Source organism: Carettochelys insculpta, chromosome 2 (assembly GCF_033958435.1).
Source record: "Carettochelys insculpta isolate YL-2023 chromosome 2, ASM3395843v1, whole genome shotgun sequence".
Classification (NCBI taxonomy): domain Eukaryota; kingdom Metazoa; phylum Chordata; order Testudines; family Carettochelyidae; genus Carettochelys; species Carettochelys insculpta.
Genome location: NC_134138.1, coordinates 173,886,918 through 173,910,636, shown reverse-complemented (window position 1 = coordinate 173,910,636; position 23,719 = coordinate 173,886,918). Strand labels below are relative to the sequence as shown.

Here is a 23,719-nt window from a genome sequence, read left to right as displayed (position 1 = left end):
CACCAAAGTTTACATTTTACGTTTTTTTTTTTGGATAAAATCTGTATTGATCGGGACTATTTTGCAATGGCTACAGGTAGAGCTCATTAGAATGTTGCAATTAAGTTTAGTTGTGGTTGATGGTTTGTATTCAAGTAACAGAATGGGACCCAATTGTGTAAAGCACACTAGCCTCTAGATCTAGAAGTACTCTGTAACAATTGGGAGATGTTTTCCTAATTAGGTATGAAAACGTCAATTGAAAGCAGTTCAGTGGTGTGGGGTTGTTTTGTGCTCGTTTAGATGAGAAGAGGATGCCCGGTAAAAAGGTTCATGGGGTCTTTAAATGAATGCTATATCAGTATGGGACAATTTCTGTTGTCTCCTGATGGCATGACCTGGATGAACGTCCCTACAGACAGTCTATAAGCTGGAAAGCACTGTGTATTATCATAATGTGTCTCTGTTGCAAAGGCTCAATGTGGCTGTGTAGATCAAGCTGTGGAGACCCAGTGGGAGAAAGGGACAGAAATGTCTTACAAAGAGAAAGGGGTCAAGATATATAAAAATAGGTAGAGGTTTTCAAAGGCACAAAAGGCAGGTAGTTACCAACTCCCAGTTTTGTTTTATTTTGATGGAGAAAAACTTGGAATTTGAGGCTAATGCCACAAAACTTTTTACTGTGATTATTTTTTTGGTGTTAGGCTATTTGAAAGAAGCAGAAAAAAACATTTTAACAAGTACAGCTTTGCTGTTGCATCTCTGGAGGGTTTTGATGACATCCAGTGGGACAAATTTCATAAACATGCAACTCTGAGGTAGAAAAATATCATCAGAGTGTGTTTTCAGATAGGAGCAAAAGATAGAAAATAATTTTCAAAAGTGATGTTCAAAAGATTACCAGGGATTATTAAATTTCTTGATGATAGAATATTTGTTAGATTTGCTTTTTATTTTGGATAATTCAACTCGAGAGTTTATGTTTATGGTGAGTGAAAGACACATACTAGCATATTGCTGGAAAAAAAGCTTTTAGGAAGCTTGCTGAAATGTGTAATCCTCCCTTGCATTAACACCTTTTTTTTTCTGTTATCAGAGAATAACATTTTCCTGTCAAGATGAATAGTACCATTGAATTTCTTTAAGTGTCAAGAGAATAATAGGAACTTTCAAAAGCAGAAGGGGGGGAAAACAAGTTCTCTTCCTATCTTAACAAAATAGATATTTCTTTATTGCAAGAGATTCACTGGAACATGAAAGAACATAGTTGTGCCTATAATGCCAAGCAGAGATGAGGAGGCTATTGTGGTGTGGAAACAAGATATGTTGAGGTAGCCCTTCTTGGCTGCTCAGTGTGAGTAATCCCACTGACTCACTCAAAACCATGGGATTAGACCCAGCATAGATCTGAGTGTCATGGCTCATGGGTGTGAATGAATTCTGGCTTCCTTGCTGTCCTTTCCTCAAACAGGAAAGGAGCTGTTAAAATATCAGGGAAGCAAATTCATGGGATGCCAGGGCTTTGAGAATTAGAGGACTAGAGAGGTTTTAACTTTTATGGAACTTTGTTTTTATTAATGGTTTCTAAAGATTTGTTATTGATTTTTTAAAGGCCATCGGATTTGTGCAATGTCATCAAAAATAGTAGTCTGACTTTGATCTTTCTAAATTTGTGTGTGTGAATGGGGAGGGGATGTTTTGGTGACTAGTTTGTTGTCCAGCAGTATTAATACCAATGGAATCTGACCTCTGTCACTCAACAATCTATATTTTTGGAGAGGTGATGGAATTTCTTGTTTGTTCAGGTTCACAAATATCAAATAGTATTTTATTGTGGGGGCAATTAGAAAGTGAGAAATTGTTAGTTTCACATAGTTTTAATACTCAGGCATTTGATTTGAGTGAATGGTTTTCAAAGAACATGTGCATCTAGAGATTCAAATGTAAATTTTTGGAGATACTTTATGACAGTGGCTTGCAAACTTTTTTTCATTTGTGGACCTCTGTAATATTTCAAACAGAGGTATGGACCCCCTTGGTAATCTTCAACATAGTCTTCTTAGTCCACCACTGAAAACCACTGCTGTATGTTAATGACAACTTTTTGTGGATTCATTATACATAATCTGCAGGCTCCTAGTGGTATGCAGACCATAGGATGAAAAACATTGCCGTATAGTAAACGAGCAGCAGGCCAAAGTCAATGTACACAGTATTGATAGATCAGTGATCTATTTTGAAATGGTATTTCAGGAATACTTTGATAGCTAAAAGTAGCATCTCTTCAGTATTTCTGTGGCCAACAACCTGTAGCCCTATAATTAGGGCCCTGTCTAATTCCCCATCAGCTGGTCTTTTTCACAATCGTAGCATTTAACAGTTGCAAATTTGTTGCCTTCAGCCATTGAAATCTAACATTTCACAGTGTTGTAACTGTAGGGATCCTGATTATAAAAAAAGAGTTGTGAGTGTGTAGGGGGAGGGAGGGTGTCCCAAGCTTACTAAGTGTGAGGGTGGTTGGTACTACTAGCAGTGGCAGTGCCACCTTCAGAGCTGGGGATCTTGAGAGCAGGGGCTGCTAGCTGGAAGCCCAGCTATGAAAGCAGAGCTGTTGCCATAGGAAGGGCAGAAGTAAGGATGGCATGGTATGATATTAAGTATCAGAGAGGTAGCCGTGTTAGTCGATATATTTGAGAACAACAAGAAGTCCTTTGGCATCTTATAGACTAGCAGATATTTTGGGGCATAAGCTTTCGTGGGCAAAGACCCCCTTCATCTGATGAAGTGGGTCTTTGCCCACGAAAGCTTATGCCCCAAAATATCTGTTAGTCTATAAGGTGCCACAGGACTTCTTATGGTATGGTACTGCCACCCTTACTTCTGCATTGCTGCCTGCAGAGCTTGGCCCTCAGTCAGCAGCTGCCACTCTTCAGATGCTTGGAACTAAGAGTGGCACAATTTCAACCACCCTGAAATAACCTAGGCCATTTCTACACTAGCTCAAAACTTCAAAATGGCCATGCAAATGACCATTTCGAAGATTACTAATGAAGCACAGAAATACATATTCAGCGCCTCATGAGCATGTGGGAGGCCACAGCACTTCAACATTGCTGCAGCTCACTGCCATGTGGCTCGTCCACACAGGAGTCCTTTTTAAAAGGACCCCGGGTACTTTGAAATCCCCTTATTCCTATATGCTGAAAGGAATAAGGGGATTTAGAAGTTTCCCGGGGTCCTTTTGAAAAGGACCCCTGTGTGGACGAGCCGCGTGACAGCGAGCCATGGCAATTTCGAAGTGCTGCAGCCGCCTGCATGCTAATGAGGTGCTGAATATGTATTTCAGTGCTTCATTAGTAATCTTCAGAATGGCCATTTGCATGGCCATTTTGAAGTTTTGGGCTAGTGTAGACGTAGTCCTAGTAACTCCTCTACAGCTCTCTTCTGAGTCAAGACCAAAATGTGAGAAACACTCGCTTCCCCTTCCCCTCCGCACCCATGAAATCTGTATAAGATAAAACCACACAAAAAGATCAGGTTTCATGGGTGAGACCATATTTCATGATCTGTGACATGTTTTTCATGGCTGTGAGCTTCATAGGGCCTTACCTAGTATGAACCTGGATCTGTTTCCTTTTTGTGTTTAAAAGCAAACAGCACCCACAACTCCCACAATAATCCATCCCTTTTATCACAAGTTGCTGGTGTTAAAGGGAAATAAGCGTTATTGTCTTTCACAGCTGACATAAACAATGAGGGAGTGTCTACACTTGCATTGCTCTTTCGAAAGAGGTTTGCAAATGAGGTAAATAGAAAATGCAAATGAGGTATAAATTTGCATATTTAGCACCTAATTTGCATGTTCTAATTTCAAAAGAGCTTCTTTCAAAAGAAGAAAGCCAGTGTAGATGCTGCTCTTTTGAAAATAAACCCCATCTTCGAAAGAATCCTTCTTCCCATTAAATAAAGGGAAAAAGGATTCTTTCGAAGATGGGTTTACTTTTGAAAGAGCAGCATGTACACTGGCTTTCTTCTTTCGAAAGAAGCTCTTTCAAAATTAGAATATGCAAATGAGGTGCCAAATATGCAGATTTATGCCTCATTTGCATTTTCTATTTACCTCATTTGCAAGCCTCTTTCAAAAGAGGAATGCAAGCATAGACACACCCTGATAGTATTGATCAATGCTCACTCTGGCTTATAAATTCTGTGAATCAGCAGGAAAATGAAAAGTTAAGCGTTATTTTTTTTCCTACTGATGTTGAGGGGAAATTCAACAGTAAAGGGTAAATGTGTTGGTTTTCTTTTCCATTGTACTATGTTAGAGCAGCGCTATGCACATAATTAAGTACTTGTAATATTTGTTTTGTAGACTGTATATCATACATGTGCTGTCCCCAGGCTCAGATAGCATGGGTCCATTCGTAAACATGGTAGTAAAGGAAGCAAAAAAATAAGCTCAGACAAGGAAAAAGACAGCTTCAGCTGAGGATTGAAAAAAATATACTGGGGTAATGAAAATATAGTATTTTTCCTTATTGGGGGAACTGCAGTAGCCCCCTAAATGTGCAAAGCAAGGCAAATAGGAAGGCCTTACCCAAAAATGCTTATAATACAAAAAAGAAAGGAGCGAGTATTTGTTATATTCTCTGGTGATAGCCCGTGGCCATACCACATTCCTAGATCACTATTGAAAGGGTAGGAGTCTGCAAGCACAGAAATTTGTGGGGTTTTGCATATGCAGTGGTCATCCATTGTAACCCTTGTGTTAATGTTGAAATATGTCTCTTTGTTTTAAGCCTCATTGCAGGGGTTCATTGTAAGCCCAAGAGCATGTCTTCATTTACTTAGGTCAGGATATTTTAAAGGAGCCTAAAGGAGTTAGACAGGCAACTCCCCAACTCCCACTTAGTTTCAGTAGGAGTTGTCTGTCTAACTCCTCAAACTTCGTCAAAATTGGAGCCTTAAACCCTTTAACCAGGGTCCCACTAAGAGCTCTGTGCAAGCAACCTTGTTATCTGTGTATGGCTAGTGGGGGAGGGGAGAAAAGATGTCAATCATCAATGAGCAGCTCTCCATGAAATACTCCATACAATAAATGTTGTAAGTCTCAGTAAAATGGAAATGTCTCATTAAACACAAACACCCTGCAAATAGACTTAAAATTTTTCATCATAAATATAAATTCCCTCCAAGAAGAACCTGTGAAAACCTATGATAACCTGTCCATTGCTGTTATAAACAAAATCCATCAATGTCTGGAGTGGAATGCCACTTATACTCTCATGAATAAAATATCCTAGTGTCTGCCACTTAGTGCTGGTGCAGTCAGTAATAGTTTGGTGATAATGTTTTACATCCATATATGGACCTGTTCATTCACAGACTTCTTATATCAGCTGAATGCAGATATCCTTGAGTTGTGAGGTCCTGGGCAGGCAGATAATATGCAGTGTCCTACACAATACACAGAGCAGGGGAAAATATATCTGGGTAATGGGCTATAACTATCAAGCTGTCAGGGCTGAAATCTGGAACACAAAATATGAAAAAAGATGAAAATGAGACATACAATATATATTAATGCAGTACACTTACAAGGAAGTGGGATGCCTTTCTTAAATGAAAATGACTTTGTAATCTTTTGTTTAGTGATTTGTCATTTTTGAGATAAACTATTTACAGAAGTAGGGAACACCCTAAGTGGCATGGTGCACAGTCAACTTTAAGACTTCAACGATTGGTGTAACTGGAGACGAGGGCCTCTGGGCTATGTCTATATGACGGACACTATTTTGGGGTATGGCAGTACCCCAAAATAGCTGCCCACATCTATGCAACACGCCTGTTGTCTTGAAACAGTTTTCAAGATAACGGGAGCGCTATTCCAACATACCTGTATACCTCATTGCAGGACGAGTACAGGGATGCCTTGAAATAGTGCTTTATTTCAGCATGGCTGGGATGTACGCTTGCCCCCAACTTCAAAGGAGGCACGTTAATCAGGGCGATGGGAGATTACTCATGAAGTGCTGCAGTGAATATGGCTAATTCTCCCCTGTGGCAACTTCAAAGTGTCAAACTTCGAAGTGCCTGCATGTGTGTAGCCGTGGGCACTTCGAAGTGCCTGCACGACTTCAAAGTGCCTTAACTCCCCAAAATTTTGAAGAGTAAAGGCACTTTGAAGTAGCACGGGTGCTTCAAAGTGCGCACGGCTACACGCATGCTGGCACTTCGAAGCTGCTGTGGGGGAGAAGTGTAGACCCAGTCCATGTGGCGCTGTTTGGACAGCACCACATGATGAAATAGCTTATTTCAAAATCTACTCATAATAAGCTATGCAATTTGTATAGCACAAATTGCGTAGTAACAGAGAGGCAGCCGTTCTAGTCTGTACTCCAATGAAACAAAGCAGCAGAAATGTAGCACTTTAAAGACTAACAAAATAGTTTATTTTCAGGTTAGGGTGCTGTGTAGAGATACCCTTTGAGTGCTCTCTCTCGACCAAATGCTTACAGCAAAGGGCAGTGAAATTAAAGGCTAACTCAGGGCATTAGGGATTGTACAGCCAAAAAGGTTCCCTGTGCTTACGTTTGCTTTTTGGGGTCAGTGCCCGATGGATAGACTTGTCTGACAGAGACAGTAATTAAACATGAAGACCAGCAGTAGATAATTCTTCCCATCCAGCAAGGTGAAGTATTAAGAGCTGTTGGCCTTCTCATTCATACTACAGAACTGCAGTTTTTTTAACATCTGGCCATATGGCAAAGAGCTGGCGAGTGGAAAGGTGGGTTGTGCATGAATTGAGCTGGCAAACAGTTTATAGTGTTCTACAGGAAGGAAGGCTTATCACACAAGTTGGACCTGTCTGTCTTTCTAGCCAACATGCTCAGTTTTGAAATTGCAGTTCCAAAGCAACTTCTCTCAAAAGCTCCTGAGCTTAGTGCGAAGTTATACTTTTTGGACTGAGTATCAGTGGACTTCTGGGTAGAAAAGAAGTGATAGGCTACCCCAATGGAAACTCATGGAAGCACCCATGCATGCAACAGGGGTGATGCATGCAAACTGCGACACTCTTGGAAGTATAGAGCTTGTACTTCTCCTATCTTAGCTAGCTGTGTTATCCAGGATGGCAACTATGGTATCATGGTCCCAACTACTCTCTCACTGGCTTCTTTCTCAGTCTAGCATCTTTACTAGCAGTAGACTGCACAGAGACAGAAAAGAAGGAAGGTTTCTTTTGCAACCTTGCAGGACTGGACCCAATCTAGCCCTAGATGAGCCTGATCCACAGTGAGTATAAATCAGTGTAATACCATAAAAAGTCAATAGAGCTATGAGGATTTACAACAACAGAGGATTTGGCTCAACACGTGTGATTTTTGACTGCAATATATTCTACTCAGTTTATTTTCTTACCATATATAGAATATTTGAAGAAAGATAAATGTGTAGAGATTGAACCTTTCTAATTTGGCATGCTTTGCTCTAGCAATGTCCATAGTCCAGCATGATTTTAGTTATCCAGATGTCCACTTATAATGGGTGTGACCAAGTTTCCTGTGGTCCCACAAAGTTTGTTTACAGCCACCAGTCCTGGCTCCCAGTATTCTGTGCTGTTATTTAGCTGTAATTTACCCCTGTATGTCTTGTAAGATCCCAGTAAGCAGTGAAAGTGTTGGTAATGCTGCTAGACAATATTGATCTGCCATGGTTCAACAAATCCCCTGGTTTAGCACTGTTTAGGTCCCAAGCGTGCTAGACTACAGAAGTGCAACCTGTCTGTGATACCTAAGATAACATTTTTTTTTATTTTAAGCTAATGTCTGTTAAGATTCATGGTATGGTAGGTTCTGTACAAACGCTGGTTCCCATAACTACAAATCCATCTTAATGTACAATTTATATCTGCAACTTTGGGAAAGAATTAAATATACAGGTTTATGGATGTTCTCTGCATGTGAAAGGATCCATCATGAAATTATCTTCATTCCCAGTGTGATACTATTTTCAGTTATGTTCAGAAATAATCTTTATCCCCTGTTCTTGCCATGCTACAATCACACTTTTCACCATTTTTGTGTCTCATTTACGCAAATGATTATAGGAGAGATTTTTTTTTAAAAAAAGTTTGTTGTAGCAATTTTCTCCGGTACTTTGTCTTTTTAATACCATTAATTTCTATAGTCTGTCTCATGACACCAGTTTAATCAGGAATACATTATTATGATTCTTTGTGAACTGAATTTATCTGGTCATAAATGCACTGTTATAGTTATAGTTGCTCCACTATTAGAAATTTAATTATAGAACATGACAGCAGCTGTAGTTGAACATCCTTGGGCTATCTCTACCCTCCTTGACCCATAATCTGCACTAAATGGGTCTGCATAAATGGGAAGGCACAGTTTGGTCCCTGGGTATTATGTATGTAGAGAAGGTTGGAACTATGAGAATAGAAACATTTGGGAATCCAGGTGGCTGTTGCTGATATAAAAATGGATCTGCATTATTGTTAAAATAGTGAAAGACATTTTTAAAAATCTGTATTCAGGAAGTGAAGTATTGGTGCACTATTCATGCAGCTGCTGTTTTATAATAGCTCAGCTGTCAGTTGTCATCAGCCAGTTCAGAATGTCCCTTTCTAGTACAAAATGATTCAAGTCCCAAGTCCTAGTCTGACTGCAGAACTGAGGTTTAGGGCATTCCCTTAGGGAGAGGAAAGGGAGCCGGGTGCAGCACACATAGCTTTGTGGAATAGATAGGGGACACGTCTGGAGGCTAATAAATTCAATTTTAAGATGTGGCATTTCCACACTGGCCTTTAATCAAGGTTCTAAATTTGAACTTGATGCTATACCCGTCAGGTAACTGCAATTTCATAATTTCGAGATTACTGCACCCTAAATTGAGCTAATGATATTTCCAGTGAAGAAAGTCACCTGGTAATATCAAGCTAACTGCTTTAAATTTGAATTTAAACACTCCTGATTCACAAACCTGTCAGTCAACACTTCAGTGGAGTGGGCCATGCTGTTAATGACCTGAAAGTTTGCATTTTACTGAAGAGGAATTTTCACAGCAGTTTGGAAAGAGAGTCTGCTGAACTCTCTTTTATATTCAAGTTTGACACATTAACATGTGGTTTGAACCAGGATGGAAATTTCTAGGTCATTATAGGGGTTCGTATACACATTTGGCTTTATCTAATTCTTGACCCCTCCACCCTTCTGCCCCTCTGCTCTCTGATTTGCTCACCTTGATAATATTTTTCTGATCTGTCAACCTTGATTACTATTTTTGGTTCTCTGTGCCTTAAATATTGAGTCTGTTCTGGTATGGCTATGATCTGAAGAAGTAGGTCTGTCCCATGAAAGCTCATTACCTAATAAATTATTTTGTTACTCTTTAAAGTGCTACTGGACTGCTTTTTTGTTTTGTTAGTCATTTTTGTTGCCCTTTTCTGAAGCTTTTCCAAAGCCAATATATCTTTTTTGAGATTTTGCAACAACATCTTCATGCAATTTTCAAGATGCGGGCATACTATGGATTTATATAGAGTCAATCAGATATTCTCTGTCTCATTCTCTCTTCCTTTTAAAATGATTCTTAACATTCTCTTTGACTTTTTGGCTGCCACATTGAATGGATGTTTTCAGAGAATTATCCGCAGTGACTCCAAGATCTTTCTTGAGTGGTTATAACTAAATTAGCCCATCATTTTGTATGTATAGTTGGGATTATTTTTTCCAATGTGCATAACTTTGCATTTATCAACATTAAATTTTTTTTGCCATTTTGTGGCCCAATCGCTTAGTTTTGTGAGATCTTTTTGAAGCTCTTTACAGACTTCTTTGTTCTTAACTATTCTGATGCTTCAATTTTTCCTTCTCCATTTCAGCAGAGCAGCCTCATAATATACAAGTATTGTTAGCTAAATCTGTGTTAGCCAAATGGTTTTCCTCAGTTCCAATGGAAGCAACTAACCTAATAAGAACATGTACTGGCAGAGAGGTGAGGGATTTCTGACGCTGCTCTCTAGGGAAGGTAATCTCCAGAATCCCTGCATCTACCATGACACACTTTTGACAATGTGTTCCATTTAGCACAGCAAATAAAAAAAAATCCAGAGATGAGCTATCATAGTGTCACTCCTTTCTCCTATCAGCAATGAGAATGTCAGGGTTGGTAACAAAAAATATATTACCTTTTTGTTCCCAAGCTATAGAAATTTTGAAGACATTCACTGCACACAGTGAAGAACAGATACCAGACACAAAGAACATGTTCCTCAAAAGCTGTATCTATACAATGAACTGTCCAGTAAAAGCCCCAGAAAAAAAGCAAAAGAAATTTCTGAAAACAAAGAAAACTTTTTTTTTCTGAGAACTAGTATCGCCACAGTAAAGACATACATGCAAATCCTCACATATTTCCAAATGCCTGGTTGTAAGTTCTGATGCTTGGTGACTGGGATACAAAGCTCTTGATCCTTTGGGACTGACTCGGGTATCAGAGTCCACATTCAAAGATTTTTATGTAGGGGGAGGTGATAGAGCTAATCTTCTGACTACAGTGAACTTTGCATCAGACACTTAGAAAGGAGGTTAACTTGCAGCACATTAGAAACAACACATTTTGTTCTCATCCATCTGGTTAGCAGACAGGTCTTTTTCACGTGCCATTAGCAAGGTTTGAGAGAAGATACATATGGATCAATAACAGCAGAAACCTGTGATTAGTTCCAGAAATGTCAACCCTGTGAGAATATCTGTAGTATGGTAATAGGGAAATTACATGGTTTTTTTTTTTTTTTTGTCATGAATGTCCAGTCCTAGTGCTGGTTTTGTATTGGCAAAATCCTGTGTCCAGATATAGCTCCACTGACTTCAGCGGAGCAATGCACAGGAGCTTGCAGCATTAGAGCCTTAGATTGGCATTTTCAGAAACAAAGACATGACTTGGGAATGCATGTCCTATCAACTTACATTGTTACTTTTGCTCTGAAGTTACTTATGTGCTTTCAAAGCCCTACCCTAAATCCTCACTATAAAAGATAACGTGAATACTGTGTTTCTATTCAAAAGACACTTTTTACTGGAGATTAGCATGTGGCCTTGACAGCCACTAAAGTTTCTAGGGAAGATGTTTTGGAGCCATTGGAAAAATCTGGTGCAGTAAATCAACAGGGCAGGGTGTTATTTTTCAGGTGTGAAACAATCCATTTTGAATTAATAAATTTATAAAAAGAAGCAGAGAGGACTACAACTGAATCAATCACATTAGTCAATGTGGCATGACATGTTTTCCCCAGTGAATACCAATGTTGTAAAACTTGCCTTGAATACTTTTCTTATAAGTCCTCCAAGCACATTCCATAAAAATCCCTGAATAAAACATGACACACATCCATTAAACAGAAGCTTTCTTATTTCGAACCACCTTATTTTTATCATCATTTACATTCCTTGATTTGAGTTATGACTCAAACTTGAAGAAAGAGCTTCAAGATGTTAAAAATTACAGGCTTGGTTTTCACTTTAACAAAAGCCATTATAGCATGTCTGGGCAATAAAAAGGAACATAAAGGCAAGTAAGCTACCAATATGTGCATCCCATTTCTATTAGCAACTGGGTGAGAACAAGCATATATGTGAAGTGAGAGGGCACTGCTGATTAGAAATAAGAACTTCAGGAGTTGGTAGATTAGAAAAGTAAAGTTTGTAAAAAAAGAAATATGTGACATATGAAAGGATATATCAAACTACATTTTCTCATTTTAATATAATATGACATTTTGTAGCTCTATTTTTTCTATTTCAATTTAGATTATATGCAACTTTTTTCAACACATTATTAATTAAAAACTGCATTTAGTGCTCTGGAAAAAGAGAAACTGGTAGCAGTGCTCTGAACTAGCCATACAATAACAGATACTGTGTAAAGACAATTGACCAATAGATTCAACTCCAATTATTTTTATTCATTAAAAAAATCCTGTTCCTTTCTTTAATCTATATTCTGATTCTGAACATTATGGAAACAGAATGTAGTCACTCCAATAGTTCTATTTTTAAGAAGGCTAATTACATTTTTGTGCCTCTGTTCATCGTTGTGGATTGCATATTTTTCCAGTACTACAACTTGACTAAAGGATAGCTCTTTTGCTAGTTTGCTTTTTCAGTAAATATTGTCTTATGCAACTGTGTAAAGCATCTCTTATTCCCTTTGGATATATTTTTTTTCTTGGCTGTTGTTCTATTTTCTTTTATCTGTGTGCATTCTGTGATCATATGCTATGATTTCTTCTATGGGATCCTTGTCTAGTAGCGGCTTAGTCATTTTTACACTTTTGTTCATGTTTCCTCTTGGCTTTTTTGTGGCATTCAATAAATACAGGTCTTTTGTACATTCAGAAGGGAAGGTATTTTTCAGGCTATTGAGAATGTCACTGAAAAACTTTTGTCCTTTTGCAGTGAAATGTTTGATGCTATTTCATCTCTAGTAGTCTTTGCATGTTCCACAAATTTCATATTGTTTGATTTGGTTCAGAAAATTATTATAAGCATTCATGATTTTTTTTGTATAATCTATTGGCCAGGTTTTCAGAACGTATAAATTGGCACAGTTATGCAAATATACACCAGCTGAGGGTCTGGTTCTAGCTCTGTGGAGCCAGCCTTCACACTTTTGGGTAAGTCACAGTTGCCAAGCTAGCTGCATCTCAGACATGTCCCTTGTGGTTCATCCCACCCGGGCAATAGCCTCACCATTTTTATCTTTCAGGAGGGACTCTGCAGCTTCCTCTCTGAGATCAAATGTTGAGCTGTAGCTATCTTGGCTACCAACTATGAATGTCTCTGCAGGTCTGACTGTATTTGACTCTTGTCCAAGGTAGTCTTCTTTGGGATCTCTGTCAAGTGGTAATTACAGCAACCAAGCAGGTGTCATAAAACAAGGCATAGTTTATTCAGAATCAAGATATTCAGAAAAACAAATCTTTAGACAATAAACAGTCTGAATTTATCTCACATAACTGCCCCCATCCTCTTGTTGCAAGTTTAAGAAGGTCTTTTTTTATCCCAGGCATTCATTCTGGGAATTGGGATCGTAAGAGTATGTATCTTCTTCACCCTACAGTGTTTTTTCAGGTCTGCTTTTAACAGGTCTTCATCTCTGCTTTGTTGCCAGTTTCTTCCCCTTTCTATGGCTTTGTTAGCCAGAGACTAGTGGAGGAACTGCCCCCATGGCTGTCTTTTTTGAGCACTGGGAACTAAGGTTTATCAGATGTCATTGTCCATTTTCCCGCCTTCCTGTGTGGAGAGCTCCACCTATGATTAATTCTTTGAGCTCATGTAGCCAGCATTGTAATAAAGAGATAAATTGAAACAGTCAGTTGTCAAAAAATTATACCGCTATTTCCCATGTTAGCTGCGTCTACACGTGCACGCTACTTCGGAGTAGCGGCACCAACTTCAAAATAGCGCCCGTCGCGTCTACACGCGTCGGGCGCTATTTCGAAGTTAACTTCGACGTTAGGCGGCGAGACGTCGAAGTCGCTAACCTCATGAAGAGATAGGAATAGCACCCTACTTCGACGTTCAACGTCGAAGTAGGGACCGTGTAGACGATCCGCGTCCCGCAACGTCGAAATTGCCGGGTCCTCCATGGCGGCCATCAGCTGGGGGGTTGAGAGATGCTCTCTCTCCAGCCCCTGCGGGGATCTATGGTCACCGTGGGCAGCAGCCCTTAGCCCAGGGCTTCTGGCTGCTTCTGCGGCAGCTGGGGATCTATGCTGCAGGCACAGGGTCTGCAACCAGTTGTCAGCTCTGTGTATCTTGTGTTGTTTAGTGCAACTGTGTCTGGGAGGGGCCCTTTAAGGGAACGGCTTGCTGTTGAGTCCGCCCTGTGACCCTGTCTGCAGCTGTGCCTGGCATCCCTATTTCGATGTGTGCTACTTTGACGTGTAGACGTTCCCTCGCTGCACCTATTTCGATGTTGGGCTGAGCAACGTCGAAGTTGAACATCGACGTTGCTGGCCCTGGAGGGCGTGTAGATGTTATTCATCGAAATAGACTATTTCGATGTTGGCTGCACGTGTAGACGTAGCCGTTGTCTCCAGAGTAAATCTGTAAAATAAGTTTTGCTCCTCCTTCCTCAAAAGCTCAGTGACTTCTCTGCCCAGCATCATTCTTGGATTTATGGGGAAGGTAAGCAAACTGATTCTTTAGCTACCTCCTCTTAAATAAGAAATAGAATGGTTAGTATTCACGCTATAACTTGTGTCCAGCTGCAGAAGAAGTAATACCCACTCATCCAGACCCATGTCCAAAATACAGAATACAGTTTAAGGGACTATTATCTGAATAAGCTGAGTGAGCAGTCTTGGTGCCCCTAGGATTTTTGTAGGCCTTCTGCTGCATTTACATGTAACTTAATTAATTTCACAAACCCTCTGGGAACCAAAGAGGGAAATATTGTCCTCATTTTACTGATGGGGAAATTCAGACAGAGCATCAGATCTGCATTTTCAAAATTTGGGGTGCATAATTAGAGACACTTTGAGGATTGATATGCAGAGGCACAGAGTGCTCTCAGCTGCCATTGATGAATTGTCCCTTTGGTTGTTATTTGGGGTTGGGGATGTTCCAAAGATAAGTCCTATGTACCCTCAAATTGATGGGTACTGTTGGAAGATTCTGTCGGTACAGACTTGATTTAAAATTACACGTAGGGTCAATGCCAGATCATAGATGAGAAAGCCAGAATCTCTCGCTTTCAGATCTGTGCTTGAGTCTGTTAGACCACTTAGCCTCTCACAGTACTAAGTTATTCCTGATTGTGGCCACAGACCACCTTAGCTGTTCAAGACAGTAATCATATACCTGCAGACAGCACCACTTCCAACAGCTGTGAATTGGTCTTCTGTGTCCACTAAACTGGAAGATCCCTTTTGGCAAATTTCATTACATCCAAAGGCAAGTCTTTAATGTCTGTGAGGATACCACTGGCCTGTGAGTTCTGATGTCTGTCAGTGGTAAATTTTCTACCCAGCAATCAGTATACATCAGTTTGCATTTTGTTGTCCTGATCTAGCAGACCACTTTATTTTCTTAATTCCAAACACTGCAATAATCCCATTGAATTCAAATGCATGTGCGTAAGCACTCTGTGGGATCAGAACTTATCTTTGCAAAGAGAAGATTTAGACTCTGACCTTAAAAAATAAAAAAAAATCAAAAAAAAATCAGAGGTTTCTAGGACACTGAAATTAGGGGATGTCACAGGTTTCAAGAATCCCAAGTTCTGTTTTTCTGCATCTAAATAAATAATATTTGTAATGTGTCAGTTAGTAGCAGAGAGATATGAAATTCCTGGTATTCCTGGAATGAAGACCTAATATTTGGTTTCTAAGACTATAGGACCATAAAATTGCACTGAAAGTCTAGCAAGATTACCTTCATGGAGCAGTTTTTCTTCTTTTTGGGACTGGCTACTTCTTGTGTCTTTAAAATCTGTTGAAGTTGTGCCATTGATATAATGAGATCTGGGTTTTGCTTAGAATCAGAATGCTCAGTTGCAGATGTTAATGAAAAATGAGCTTGGGGTGGCATTGAAAGGAAGTTCAACTGACATTTTTCGAACTTCAGAACAGGCCAAGTTCAGCTTGACTTTCTGGTGATGGTTTAGCTGAATTCTTATTTTATCCAAATGGTTCTATCTGTATCTACCAGAAGCCCAAATTAAAGAAATAAATAAAAAACTAATATGTATCCGTCTCTGCAAAAGCTTGGAAACTTTTCTGAGGAATAAGTTCATACATACCATTTGTAATGAAGGAAAGTTTGTTGTAAAGAAAGATTTTTGCTAAAATCTCTGATATTCTTGTTTCTGTTTCAGATAAATTTCAGCTACTGTCTTTTGAAAATTAATGGCATAAAATAAAATGAAAAATAAAAAATGTAAACCTTCACACAGCTCATCTGGAAAAAGGACAGAAAAAGCTCCTGCAAACAGCACATTTGGCTTGGTGGTGATGAATCAAAGCCTTATTGCTTTGACTCTTTAACCAGTAATAAGCTTTATGCACAGACATGCAGCATTGAGTGTTTGAAAGTCTCAGAATTTTACTTTAAGCTTCCAATGTTTAAGTTTTGATTCCAAGATGGCTTTCCATCCGTATTCTTCTTTAGCTGTGTCTACACGTGCACGCTACTTCGAAGTAGCCGCACTAACTTCGAAATAGCGCCCGTCGCGGCTACACGCGTCGGGCGCTATTTCGAAGTTAACTTCGACGTTAGGCGGCGAGACGTCGAAGTCGCTAACCTCATGAGGGGATCGGAATAGCGCCCTACTTCGACGTTCAACGTCGAAGTAGGGACCATGTAGACGATCCGCGTCCCGCAACGTCGAAATTGCCGGGTCCTCCATGGCGGCCATCAGCTGGGGGGTTGAGAGATGCTCTCTCTCCAGCCCCTGCGGGGCTCTATGGTCACCGTGGGCAGCAGCCCTTAGCCCAGGGCTTCTGGCTGCTGCTGCGGCAGCTGGGGATCCATGCTGCAGGCACAGGGTCTGCAACCAGTTGTCGGCTCTGTGTATCTTGTGTTGTTTAGTGCAAGTGTGCCTGGGAGGGGCCCTTTAAGGGAGCGGCTTGCTGTTGAGTCCGCCCTGTGACCCTGTCTGCAGCTGTGCCTGGCACCCTTATTTCGATGTGTGTTACTTTGGCATGTAGACGTTCCCTCGCAGCGCCTATTTCGATGTGGTGCTGCGCAACGTCGAAGTTGAACATCGATGTTGCCAGCCCTGGAGGGCGTGTAGACGTTATTCATCGAAATAGCCTATTTCGATGTTGCTACATCGAAATAAGCTATTTCGATGTTGGCTTCATGTGTAGACGTAGCCTTTAAGTGTTATTGTCTTGAAGCTGAGAAACAGAGGCACTCTGGGAACAGGACAGTAACGTAGATTATTTAGGCTGATTGAACTTATTATCAGAATGATATTTAAGTTTATGTTGGGGATGAATGTAGACCCTAAATGGTTATGGTTAGTTCATTCATGTACTTGACACTCTGCAGCGATCTGTTGGGTGGGATTTGGAAAGAACATTGCTCTCTGTTAAAACACATGGGCGGATGCTAACCTCAGATGAGGTTGGTTATGCCATGAAAGTGGTTCCAAATTGCATTTAAAGCTGCTCCAATCAGGCAGCTGTGATTCAGCCAGCAACGAGGAATCTTCAGATGGTGCTGTCTGTGTCAGGAACAGCTAAAAGGATCAAACAATTACAGTCCTTGCTCTGACCCTCCTTTCTTTTCTTCAAACCTCTCACTTTTCTGCCATCTCAGCAGCTCCACTACTCCAGACCCTAGTAAATTCTCCAACCTGCAAAGCAATGACTTTCATAATAAGTTTACAAGTTTCTTATAACCTGCCTGTATGCAAAAGCCATCATGAACATACGACTGAATATCACACTAGCTCTGTGCTCAGCCAACCAAATCAGGCATTTTACCTTTTAATAGGAAACCCTACACTTTTAAATATTTCATTTTATTTTATTTTGGTACATCAGCTGGAGAAGCCTTTGCTACAAAAGAAATCAGCTGCATAGAAAACCCGCAGGTGTGATTTAAACAGTGGTAAAATAGCGATTGTTCCATTTAGATTTCAAGAGCAATCTTCATAACTATTCAAGAAAAGAGAATACATAAAACTTATACATTACAATAGAATCCCTATTATCTCTCTTGTGTGAAACAAATCCACTAATGAGATATGATGCAGTTGGACCTGCTTCCCCAGTCCGAATGCAAGAGAGCTGATATTATTTTTGCACTGTAAACCATATAACACTGGCAAACCCTGACCAATGTTCAGCACTGGCCAGCCCTGATGGGTTAACAGTCCTGGAGCGGGAATGGGGCAGCAGTGGGTGTTGCACCAAGAAGGGACCAATTTATAAAGAGAAGGGGCTGCTCTGAAGGAACTGGCTGCAACTTGTCCAGTTTTCCTTCCTGATCTATTTATGCTATTTACCTTGCTCCCCTAGTGTTTTGCTCTCATCTTTGTCCCAGTGCTAAGAGACATGGAAGGGCACGTACAGCAGAGCAGTGCATGGTCAGGGCAGGTCAGAACAGACTGAGCACTTAGCAGACAATCAGCAGGACCGAGAAGGAGATCAGCAACTATCATATTCTAGAATTGTATATTCAGATTTTCCCTTTTTCACTGTGGTGAGTGATTCGCAGATAAGGAGGGGGCTTTTGTGAGGGATGGGAAGCGTCAGAAGTTGGGAGGCTTGGAAAACAGCTTAGTATCTAAGGCCAATGACAAAAGTCTGTGAATGGATGTGGGAGATGGGAATGAATTTGACTCAGCTCCAGATAGTCATCAGCTTTCATGAGTGTTCTTTCAAACGGCCTCATCTGCCAAAGATATGGAGACATAAAATAAATGAAGGATGCAGCATCTCAGTTTGTGAACATCCCAGAAAATGGATGAATAAAATAACTTAAAACTATTATTATTTAACAATATCATTATATTTTATTATATCACAATACCTCTTTTTCCTTTGGCAATAACCCAGTTCCTTTCATCTCAAATTCAGCCACTGAGGGATCAGCTTTTTGCCTTGCTGAATTCTTTTGGCCTAAAAGTAAAAACAGCATGTCCAATTAACAGATGATGTGGAGGCATTATTTCGAATGACCATTCCTAAAAATATGCTCAGTTAGAGCTATGTAAAACTCAGTTTACATATGCATTCCCATGTGAAAAATTAGTATTTTGCATGGAAGTTTCTAATCTGATTGATAACACTCGAAATTTCATTTTTGCCGGCAGAGGGCTTTTTTATTTTGCAATGAAAATATAAAAACTCTTGTCCAGAGCAGACTGTGGATTTGCTCCAAGAGGGAATTTGCTATCTTTTCAGAGACATAAACCACCAACATAAAGAGCAAAATGAGAAGTTTCTGACACCAAGAACTGCCTTCAGTTTTCTACATAAACATTGAAAATGAAAATAAGATTTTTGTTTTTTTTTTTAAATAGTACAATCTGATAAAGATTAATGTAGGATACTGGCCCACATTTCTCCTCATATGTAACTCCTGTGAAATTGACAACATTTCTACAGGGGGTAATTGCTAATTTGACAGTGTCACTCAAACTCCTTGTAGAATCAAGCCAACACAGGGAAGTAAACTTCATCCCTCATTGGTTAGCTATATTAGGTCTATGTACAATATATTTTCAAAGTATAACATCTTTGAATAATTGGAATTCAGAAATCAAAGCAACTTAGTCCCTGGTCCTGCAGGAAGTTCACACTTGAATCTTGAGCATCACCAGTTCCAATTGTCTAAATCACAGGTTGGCTAAGAAATGCACAGAATAAGGTCAGTTCGCACAGTGGGAGACTCAACTGTGGAGCTGCTTACACCAATCCTCCATGTTAATGGCACACTGAGAGGTCAAATAATGTGCACGTACAAAAGTGAGAACATTCAAAATGAATTAATCTTTCTTTTGTTTCTTCTTTTCACTATTCTTTTTCATTCTATCTCACACTATCATAAACTTGGCCACCTCTCCACTCTGTTCACAGAAAAACCTCTGAAATAAATTTGGAACTTGAAAATCAGAGAGGACAATGATTTTTAATATAAAATTCAGGATCTGTTAATTCTGTAGCTTGTAGTATTGATGTTGGCCTTTCTTAATTTCTCTTCATAGGCATCACGCTCTATAGCCATCCATATGGAGGAGCCTTGCTAGATGAGGACAAAATGTAAGTAAAACATGATAATTCAAAAGAAAAGCTCCAGTGGGCCAAATAATGAATGGTGTTAATTTAAACACAAATATATGCCATGCAGTAATTTGACTGTGCACCAGGCCATTTAGCTATAACTTCCCATTGCCAGTATATTCTAAAAAGCATTTTAATATATATATATATATATATATATATATATATATATATATATCTCGTTTGGAGAGAAAAAAAATCACATGTATCTTCTTGCTGACCTTCACCAATTTCCTGTTCACTAAGTTTGAAAGCAGGACACAATATTATCAGAGGTATTCATTATTTGAAATGATTTTCTGTATGAAGATGCTCATCCTCTGTGAAGAGGGAAGATTTTGCAAAAGGTTCAGTGTAAATATTCAATATTCAATATTTGAAATGTGTGCTTCAGGTTTTAGTTAAATTGGCAGTTTAATCTTCTTCCTGTTCTCTGATTGGATTGATGAGTTTAGCATGCACATGAAGGTTTGGGTAAAGGTGCATCTGTGTATTCTCCCTGTTGCAAGTCTGAGTTAATGGTGACTCAATAATGTCAAAGAATAGGCTAAATTGGGATTATTTAATCAAAGATTATCTATCAGAAATTAGGACAGCACTATACAGAGTACAAAATATAGCTATATTAGCACCCTTTTTTTCTAAGATCAAGATTTGGGTCTGTCTTGTACTAACTCCAACTGCAGTGTCATTATGCAACAGACACTCTTTGTGAAAAGAAACATATGGTATGGTATGGCAGTTCTATACGTTTTCAGGGCAGACCCACACTAGGGGAGAAAGACGACCTAAGGTGCTCAAGTCCAGCTATCTCAATAGTGTAGCTGGAGTTGATGTATTTTAGGTTGACTTTCTGCGCAGTCCCCCCAGCAAGAGGTTGACTGGAGGAGCTCTCCTGTTTACTTCCCTATTCCTCGCAACTGTGAGGAGTACCAGAGTCAACAGGAATTTTCTGAACATTAATTGAGCATGCCCCTACTAGACATGATAAATATAATCCTGAAAGATTGACCTCCAGAATATTGATCTTCCTGTGAGTATATATGTGCCCTCTGTTTACTTGATTTATGTGTGAAGGCAAAGTTATTTAGAGCAGTGTTTCTCAATCAGAGGTACATGTACCTTTGAGAATACACCGAGGTCTTCCACAGGGTATATCAGCTCATCTATATATTTGCCTAGTTTTACAAGGGGCTACATAGAAAACATTAGTAAAATCAGTATAATACAAAAGTTCATTCAGACACTAACTTTTATCTACTGCTTCATATGCCTTATGCTGAAATGTAAGTACAACATTTCTATTACAATTCATTTATTTGATAGTAAGATGGTAGAAAGTCAGCAAGTTTTCTGTGATATTTTTGCCTGTTTTTGTAAGTAGGTAGTTTTTAAATGAGGTATAACTTGGTGGTATGCAAAATAAATCTTGGTCCTGAAAAGGGTACAAGTAATCTAGAAAAGCTGAATAGCACTTGTTCTGTGACCTCGGATTACTTTAGGAGCATGTTTCTCAACTGGTAGTACATGAACCATTGGGGTGTACAAGAGATATCTAGGAGTACTCATAATCTTTTTTTTGAAAAGGGGTAGTTTATGAAAAATAGGTTTAGAAACACTGATTTAGAGGTGAGACAGTTATTCAAAATATCTTTCAGTGGGCCTTTCTTACCCATAATCATTTTTCTCTGTTGATTCTTCAAAGAAAATATCTGCTCCAACAATCATCCCTTGTCAGCTTTGTAGGTTTATATAGATATCTATATAAACATTTTACATATATGTATGTATGTATGTATATTAAGGGGATTATTTCTCAGACAATCTGAAGTTTTACTGAAAAAGAAATGCTGTGGCTTATTAGATACGGTCTAATGTGCAGAATTCCTGAACAGGGTTACTTATTGATCAATGGCCACTGTTCTGGGCCTTAGAATTCAGCATATTTTTTGCTAACAGCCTAAAGACTCTGAGGAATAATTCAGATATAATTGAATCAAATATTTCAACAGAAAAGAATTAATCGGATTATTAACATCTATATTTGTGCTTGTACTGTGGATGTATCTGCATGTATATAATACTACTAATCTCATATTTATCAAGGTAAGTAGCAACTACTTTTGTGATAAGTGGGACTTGAAAACATTTGCCTGCTTGTGTTTTAATGGTGCCATTTTGTTCTGAACCACAGAATGGAGAATATTCGTCAGTGTGGCGTTGCGCTGTGTATCATGTTGGGTTTCTCGATTCTTACGGCTTCCATTGGTAGCTCAGTAGTGAAAGACAGGGTGTCTGGTGCAAAGCGGCTGCAGCACATCTCTGGACTTGGCTACAGGACCTACTGGTTCGCTAACTTCCTGTATGATATGGTATGTACTGTATAAGGCAACACATGTCTTTGCATGGCCACAGATTTATTTCTCAGTGGGTTGCTCTGAGCAGACTCAACTAGTGAAGGAATTTTTTTCATGATAAAATACATTTTTAATGCGTGGAATTCTGTTACGATTCTTTAGGGTAACACCCTGTTTGATTGGTAAATATAAAGACATCAGTTATGGATACATCCACTGTAATTTACCAATTCATGCTTTTCCACTCTAAGATAAAACACCAGAGGGCAGGGATTGTGTTCTCTGTGTTTCTCAAAGTTGACCTCTAAACTGTTCTTTCTATTGCAGGTGATCTATATAGTAATAATAGAATATATGGGTTCATGTACGGTGAACCTCCTAACTCAGATGTAGATATACAAGTAAAATCTCTATATTACAGAGTTCCACTAACTGTATCAGTGCTCGTGCAGTTAGGTTAGATTATTATCAACATTAGTTTAGTCTCCTACATGCTAACATTCTTTATCTGCAGTTAGTGCACAGAAAAAATTGGAAATCTCTCTATCCTTTGATAATGTCAAGGACATGATTGTTTTCTAAATCTTTCTCAATCTTAGTTATCAAATTCAAAGACGTGCATAAGTAGGATATGACTTTTGGAATGTAAGGTTTAACTCACACAGCTAAATCATCACTCTGGCTGGAATTCATGGCTCTGCTCACAAAAGCTACGTCTACACTTGGATGCTACATTGAAATAGCTTATTTCGATGTAGCGAAATCAAGATAAGCTATTTCGACGAATAGCATCTACACATCCTCCAGGGCTGGTGCCGTTGACATTCAAAGTTGACGTTGGACAGCACTACATCGAAATAGGCGCTGCAGGGGAGCGTCTACACACAAAAGCGGCCCAAATCGAAATAAGGGTGCCAGGAACAGCTGCAGACAGGGTCACAGGGTGGACTAGCACTTCCGGGGCAACAGCTAGCCGCTCCCTTAAAAGGCCCCTCCTAGACACACTCAGCCTGCACAGCACGCGGTCTGCAGAGCCACAAGCATGCACACCCCGTGAAGCACCATGGACCCCCAGCAGCAGCAGCAGCAGCAGCAGCAGCAGCAGCAGCAGCCAGAGGCCCACACACCCACCCCTGGAAGACCAGTGGCTGCCCTGCTCAGTGTCATGCAGGAGGCAGCTGACCATCTTTTATTTGAGGAAGATGAGCTGCCCCCAGGGGATGAGGAAGCAGCCCCAGACCTTGCTGCCCTCACAGCCCCTCCCCCGCTGCACACGCCACCGGCTGTGGAGATACCCCATGAGCATGGACTGGTGGGAGCGGCTGGTGCTCGGCGAGTGGGACAACGACCGCTGTCTCCGGATCTTCCAAATGAGCCAGCAGACATTCCTGGAGCTCTGCCAGTGGCTCACCCCTGCCTTCCAGAACCAGAACGCCCCCATGCGACGTGCCCTCACTGTAGAGAAATGGGTCGGCATCGCTGTCTGGAAGCTGGCCACTCCAGACAGCTACCGATCCGTAGGGCAGCAGTTTGGTGTGGGCAAGGCCACTGTCGGGGCTGTCCT

At 40.0% G+C, this 23,719-nt stretch overlaps 1 protein-coding gene across 1 annotated transcript in view; it reads left to right on the top strand.

Moving 5' to 3' along the window:
* ABCA13 (ATP binding cassette subfamily A member 13) overlaps positions 1-23,719 on the top strand; it is a 316,624-nt gene that overhangs the window by 199,081 nt on the left and 93,824 nt on the right. The window contains exons 49-50 of the mRNA XM_074986018.1: positions 19,723-19,777; positions 21,993-22,170. Coding sequence (XP_074842119.1) covers positions 19,723-19,777; positions 21,993-22,170 — 233 coding nt within the window. The remainder of the gene's footprint in view (positions 1-19,722; positions 19,778-21,992; positions 22,171-23,719) is intronic.